We start from the raw sequence: 7257 nt of genomic DNA, 5'->3' as shown, positions 1-7257 counted from the left end.
AAGTTTATAGGATACATGTACAATATATGTAGTGTGCAGGGTTGGGAGGGTTACTTTAAAAATGTATACCGTTACAGTTACAAATTTGTTCATAAAAAATGTAATCAGTATCGTAATCCAAGTATCGCAATACGAAAGTAATGTAATCTGATTACTTTTGGGTTACTTCAAGGTCACATATATAAATAAAGTCAAAAGAAAAGCAATATGGTCTAAAATACTTTTATTTAGAGCTTATTTTGGAGCATAAAAACATGTTCAATGTTTGGATTTGTTTACAAGAAAATAAATAAATAAAAGATCACTGTCCCTGATGCAGGTAACATTACATCACAATAATTAGAGTGACCATATTCTGCCTTTCCAAAAACAGGACACCTTTTTTTTTGTATCTTAATAGCGTTCAAAACAGTGTTACTATGAATGCAGATTTTAATACACTGAAAAAGACACAATTTTAACATCACATAAATCTCTCTCTCTCTCTCTCTCTCTCTCTCTCTCTCTCTCTCTCTCTCTCTCTCTCTATATATATATATATATATATATATATATATATATATATATATATATATATATATATATATATATATATATATGCATATTTATCTATATATAAAATTAAATATTACATGTAACAAGTGTACCTTCTGCCATTATTTATACATTTGAATGGCCATGTAATACGAAGCAAGAAATTTTAAAAAATGACCTTATATGGCCATGGGCATTGTTTCGACTCAGGATAGCTATCATTTCCTGCTATTGTCAAGTAACTGTTTAATGCTGTACACAACAGTGCTTCACTTTCACTCGTTCAATGAGAGTAGGCTAATAGTGGAGAGGAAGAATTTGGCCAATAGTTGCTTCAAGGCTTTTATAATCGAGAAGTGGTGTGCGAGAAGACGGAAATTACAGAGATGGGTTAAAGCAATGCAAACGTGTGCACACATGATGCAGTATTAGACCGTAAGCACATCATAATGAAACTAAAGCCGGATCCAAAAATCTCAAATTTAGAAATCCCAGCCGGATTCTTTTTTACGGTCTGAAAAACACCTGTTTTGCATATTTGTGCTGTTCTATTCAGGGGATTGAATAATTTTGAGACTGGAGAAATCATTATAAGTTGCATTTTTAGCTGAATTTGGGGAAACCACTTCGTTGTGTTGAACTATTGCAAAGCATTCGTTGTGTTGAACTATTGCAATTGCTTTTGTTTGATTTGTTCATTGCAAACAGCTGAAAGTTTGTAAATATTGACAATAAACCTGATTTTGGGGTTTGCTAATTTTGATTGCAGCTGTAAGTGGTGCTGCAAAGTCAGATAAAACATAGTTTATTTACTGCAGTTATAGAAATTGTACATTTTTATGCATTTTAAAAGTTTTCATTTAAATCATTTAGCAGGTGCTTTACCCATCATTTCCTTTTTAGTGTTTTTTTCTGGTTTTAGCATGATTATGTAACACTTTGGAACAAATATGCAGAATAGTAAACCAAAGCTTGAAGCTAAAATGGCAAATATCTCTACAGCAACAGTGAATTTTCCAGGAGAGCTGACATAAGCAGGAATAAAAGTGATCCAAACTGCACAAAATATAAGTATGCTAAATGTGATGAATTTGGCTTCATTGAAATTGTCAGGCAGCTTCCGAGCCAGAAAAGCCAAAATAAAACACAAAACAGCCAGGAGTCCTATATAACCCAGCACGGCCCAAAAACCTATAGCTGAGCCTACATTACATTCTAATATGATTTTTTCCTTGTAGTACTTCATATTTTTGTAGGGAAAAGGAGGTGATATTGTTAACCAAAGTACACAAATAAGGACCTGTATGAGAGTGAAGGCAAGTACACTGAGTCTCTGCTGTAGAGGCCCAAACCATTTCATTACATTACTGCCAGGAAGTGTAGCCCTGAAGGCCATTAACACCACTACTGTTTTCCCCAGAACACAGGAGATACAGAGAACGAATGTGATCCCAAACGCCGTGTGGCGTAACATACAGGACCACTCTGTGGGCTGACCAATAAAAGTAAGGGAACAGAGGAAACACAGAGTCAGTGAGAAGAGGAGCAAGAAGCTCAGTTCAGAATTATTTGCTCTAACAATTGGGGTTTCCTTGTGTTTAAAGAAAATTACTGCAATGCAGATGGTGAAAGATACTCCTAACAAAGAAAATGATACAAGAATGATCCCCATTATTTCCTCAAATGACAGGAATTCCACCAGCTTTAAGACACAGGTGTCTTTCCTGTCATTGGACCACAGTTCAGGTGGGCACTTGATGCAAGTTATAGAATCTGAAAATAGTAAATAAATATCAAGAAAATAGAAAACAAATATAAATATTTATACTATTATTATTTAGATTATTTACTCATTTAAGTAATTGCAGTTCTATCGTGTTTATTAAACTAATACGCTTTTAAATATTTTGTTTTCTTGTCTGCGTCATTGACACAAACCACTATTCATTATACCTGTTATATTACTGATTTCCCCCTCTGCACATGGTATACAGTCAAAGCAGCAGATTGGCCTTCCTTTCTGCACAGCCTTCCTGGTTCCTGGGGTACAACTTGGATTACACACAGAGACTGGCACCTGGAAAGAATTTTTATTGTATAAATCTGTTGATAATTTTCTAAAATATTTATAATTTGAATATATTATCTGTTTAAATAAGTATTGTTGTTCACCTGTGGTTTGTTGTGGGCCCAATCTATACTCATGTTGTTAAATGTCAGCTGAAGGTGTGATTGCAGAGAGCCATCATAAAAGCCCACTTTAACAAACACTATTTCACCATTTTTGCCTTGTTGCCAGTTTAGCACTTCATACCTGGCTGCTGGGTCTCCATTTTCATCCAAGTATACATCCTCTCCATTTGTAGTGGTGAAATGGAGTTTTGTCAACTCACTGACTACCTATATAAAGCATTTCAACATAAATCATTCCAACAAATATATTCGTACAAGTTTTTCAGAAGGATATATTGTTACACTTACTTGCCATGGTTTATTATCTGCTATGTTTGCACAGACAGGACCTTCTTGTCCAATGTCCCTCTTTGAACAGCCATATCTTTTGTGTAGGGCATAAGCCACAGCATACACAGCCTTGTAAATATTATTTGCAATTCGTAACTCTGAAACATCTGTATAAAGATTTTGAACTTGACTGAGACTTTCATTGCTCTTGCACCTTTGTTTTATCTCAGCATTTTCTTGTGTCATAAGTTTACAGTCAAATATTGTTTCCCACAACTCTTTGTAAAAAACAACATCAGAAGCTGGAGTAAGCTTGGTCAGAAATTCTCCTAGGCCATTGATTTGAGCTTTTGGCATAGCGAAACCCACAGACCCTTTCAAAAGATGCTGCCATTGAGCATTCGCTGGGTTTGTATTAGAAATCCAAGACTCACTTCCAATCCACTGAAACCCAGTCATGTTCTGTAAGGCCATTTCCTTTAGAAGAACCCCAAGGTCTGTATATGCAACAAATGCTACAATAACTTTGGAGGTTGAAGCTTTGATAGTCTCAACTACTTTCAGAATTTTTTCCCTGGAGTCTGTCTTAAAGAATGCTTTGGAATATTCAACACATATTCCCTCTTCTTTGGCTGCAATGATAAATTCATTTATGCCATTGTTCCCATAGTCATTATCACTGCATAGGGCCCCTACCCATGTCCAGCCAAAATGCCTGACCAACCTAGCCAAAGCTCTGCTCTGGTAATAATCACTGGGAACAGTTCTGAAGAAAGATGGGTATTTCCTCCTGTCACTTAGGCATGCACATGTTGCAAAGTGACTGATCTGCAATAAATAGATTTCAACAACATGTCATAAAACAAAACAATTTTAAACAGATAAAAGAAGTGGCCTTACCACAGGTATTTTCAAAGGTCCCACAGTAGCAGCAATAGCAATAGTGGGAGTGGAGGATGTTTGTCCTATGATTGCTTGAACTGTGTCAGGTTTAGAGCAAGACATTACAGATATATTTTCTCCATTTCCATTAACCAAGGACAATGAGGCTCTTGTGGCCATTTCAAGAGATCCACAGGAATCATAGATTTTATAACCCAATTTGACCCCAGGAAGAATATCGGTTCTGTTGTTGATTTCCTCAATGGCAAATAACATTGTCAGTGCATTTTGAGACTCACGGAGGCTTAAACTACAGGACAAAGAAAACAAAACTACATGTTTTCAGTGAACAGCATAGGTTATAATACAGTAGCAGGTTTATAAATGTTGTAATGTGAATGATTTAAGAAAATGTTTGTGATCTTCTTAAAATGTATAGATTATGAACAACTTATAATTCCACTTACCAAATAAAAAATTTAAATGTGCACTCACCTTCTGCATTTTGGTTGCCAGGGCCCAGATGTAAAGATAGGTGTTGTTTGGTCCCATATGGCATGTAAGGAAAAGATACCTCCAATCATTACATCCCCATCTTTGATAAGTTGAGGAGGATTGGGCAGGCCTAGTAAATTGCAGGGAGGATCAGCTGCTCTCACCTGTGTGAAAAAAAGCCATGTGTGCAGGAACCTCATTCTCATCAGTCCCTAAACAAATCATTCCTGTTTAAGTTTTTATAACTCTTTGGCTCCCACATTGACTGGACCCTTGGGTGTGTGTTGAACAAATGCATTACTTCATTCATTTTGCACTGCTAACTAGGAAAATATATTTTGTGGCACAAGGGGGACCAAGACTATATTAGGCACGTGGCTTTAATGTTATGTTTGATCAGTGTATATGCACTGATTCTGATATGCGTGTAAATATACACCTTGAATTCTTTGTCATGTTCCTCAAACTATTCCTGAACAATTTTTGCAGTGTTGCAGGGTGCCTTACACTGCTGAAAGAGGGCATTGCCATTAGGGGATACTGTTGCCATGAAGGGGTGTACTTGGTCTGCATCAGTGCTTAGGTAGGTTGTATGTGTCAAAGTAACATCTACATGAATGCCAGTATGAAAGGTTCATACACACCCAGCTGTCCACATGGTGCAAAAGAAAACATTATAATATATAATGTTTTATATGTATGATCCAGTTATATATACAAAGGAAACTAATGCTAATATGTGCAAGATGAATATAATTGGGAGACAGGAGAGTGACGATAACGTGTGTGTGTGAGAACATGTCACCGTTCAAAGATGTGAGGCCTCATTGCTGGCAATCACAGTAGTAATGCTTGAGAGCATCCAGTATTTTTGCTTGTAATATTAAAGGCCTTCTAGTACCATTCATTAATAAATGTCATAAATGCCATAATAAATGTGCCAATGCTGTTTGTTTGTTAATTATATTTGTGCTAATCATTTTAACTAAGAATTGTTTTGAAGACAGTTACGTTTGGAAAGTCAAATAGAAAGCAGCTGTGAAGTAATGTTTATTTCATTTGCTCTGATTTATTACAGGTTATAGCTTAAACAAAATGGCAAAAGTGAAAGTTAGATTTTAGGGGATTTCAAATTTACCTCATCAATATAATAATTTCATATGGCACATTCATGTCCAGAGAATTAGACAGTATATTAGACAGTTGCTAAAGTTGTCACATATACAACGTTGCAGTCAGCCAGTTTTCTATACAGTTATGTTAAAGCACAAAGATATAAAAATGGTTCATTATCCTGCTTGGGTACAACTAAAAGACATTTAGAGTGCAACATTGACAGTGCACTTACAAATGTTATATATAGAAATCAACATTTAGTGTCTGGTTTGAGATCACTATTGCTCAGATTATAGTTTAAGTGGACAGGGCATTATTATGGCTTAAACTGGGTCGGCAAACACAATTCAAAGGAGAAGGAAGTGTTGAAAAATATTTAATGTAAATCCATTTTAAAGGCTTTCATTTAAACTGGGATATGCCCCATCAATAAGGTACATACTTTAAACATCTTATGTTAATAGTACAAATCTAGACAGCCGACTCATTTAACAAGTGCTTTACCCATCATTTCCTTTTTAGTGTTCTTTTCTGGTTTTAGCTTGATTATGTACCACTTTGGAACAAATATGCAGAAAAGTAACCCAAAGCTTGAAGCTAAACTGGCAAATATTTCTACAGCAACAGTGAACTTTGCAGGAGAGCTGACATGAGCAGGAATAAAGGTGATTCACACTGCACAGAATATATAAGTTTGCTGAATATGATGAATTTAGCATCAGTAAAATAGGCAGGCAGCTTCAGCTTCTTCTTTCCTTGTAGTACTGCATGTTTTGTACACTGATTCTCTGCTGTAGAGGCCCAAACCATTTCATGACATTACTACCTGGAAGTGTAGCCCTGAAAGCCATTAACACCACTACTGTTTCCCCCAAAACACAAGAGATGCAGAGGACGAAGGTGTTCCCAAATACTGTGTGGCCCAGCATACAGGACCACTCTGAGAGCTGGGGTGTCCTTGTGTTTAAAGAAAATTACTGCAATGCAGATGGTGAAAGATACTCCAACAAAGAAAACAATACAAGAATGAGCCCCATTATTTCCTCAAATGACAGGAATTCCACCAGCTTTAAGACACAGGTGTCATCCTTTTCATTAGACCACAGTTCAGGTGGGCACTTGATGCATTTTATAGAATCTGAAGAAATAGAAAACAAATATCAATTGAGCAATTTAGATTTTGTTCTTTTATTATATCTTTTATGATGAGTGGAGTGCACATGCATAGAGCAGAATATTGGGTGGAGTCTCACTTCACACGCGCTGATACCGGCAACCATATTAACCCCATACCACACGCATGCTTTGTGTAGATAGACAGATACTCCACAATTAAGGAAGGACACAGAACTTAAATAGGGTGTCTAATTGGGACACGCAAAACAGATGTGCTTAATCAAGGGAGGAAATGGAGCAGCCAACAAAAGAAAACGTTGCAAAAAATGGGTGAGTATGCCCTCTGGTGGTCTTTAGAGGAATTGTCCAAGGTGGACATGACAGTGAGACAAAAGGGACATTATCATGATAATGTTCTGATGTATGATGGCAAAGGCCTTCCATAATAAATGTGGCAATGCTGTTTATTTGTTAATCATATTTGTCACTTATATGTCCTACTAACAACTAGCTATAGCTCTTCACCAGCCAAACCAGTGGTTTAGTTTAAGCAGGGAATTTTTCTGAAGACAGTTATGCATACACAGACAAAGAGAAAGCAGGAAAGCAATATTTTATTTGACTTTTCTGTGATTTATTAAATGATTCATC

At 36.3% G+C, this 7257-nt stretch overlaps 1 protein-coding gene across 1 annotated transcript; it reads right to left on the bottom strand.

Annotated features, from left to right (window-relative positions):
* Positions 1-1399: 1399 nt before the first annotated feature.
* On the bottom strand, positions 1400-4182 carry LOC124627846 (extracellular calcium-sensing receptor-like). Its single transcript, XM_053678182.1, has 5 exons — positions 3898-4182; positions 3052-3825; positions 2707-2934; positions 2488-2611; positions 1400-2307 (listed from the first exon to the last, which is right to left on the bottom strand). The coding sequence occupies exons 1-5, from the start codon at positions 4153-4155 to the stop codon at positions 1400-1402; spliced, it is 2292 nt and encodes a 763-aa protein (XP_053534157.1). The 5' UTR covers positions 4156-4182.
* Positions 4183-7257: the final 3075 nt, after the last annotated feature.

The sequence above is a fragment of the Ictalurus punctatus genome, chromosome 4 (assembly GCF_001660625.3).
Source record: "Ictalurus punctatus breed USDA103 chromosome 4, Coco_2.0, whole genome shotgun sequence".
Lineage (NCBI taxonomy): Eukaryota > Metazoa > Chordata > Actinopteri > Siluriformes > Ictaluridae > Ictalurus > Ictalurus punctatus.
This window is presented reverse-complemented; position numbering and strand designations above follow the sequence as displayed.

Coding starts and splice junctions, on each gene's coding strand:
- LOC124627846 (XM_053678182.1), bottom strand. CDS start 4,155: ATGTTATTTGCCATTGAGGAAATCAACAACAGAACCGATATTCTTCCT. Junction 3,826..3,897: donor GACCTTTGAAAATACCTGTG/GTAAGGCCACTT, acceptor TATTTATTGCAG/ATCAGTCACTTTGCAACATG. Junction 2,308..2,487: donor GGAAATCAGTAATATAACAG/GTATAATGAATA, acceptor TACTATTTTCAG/ATTCTATAACTTGCATCAAG.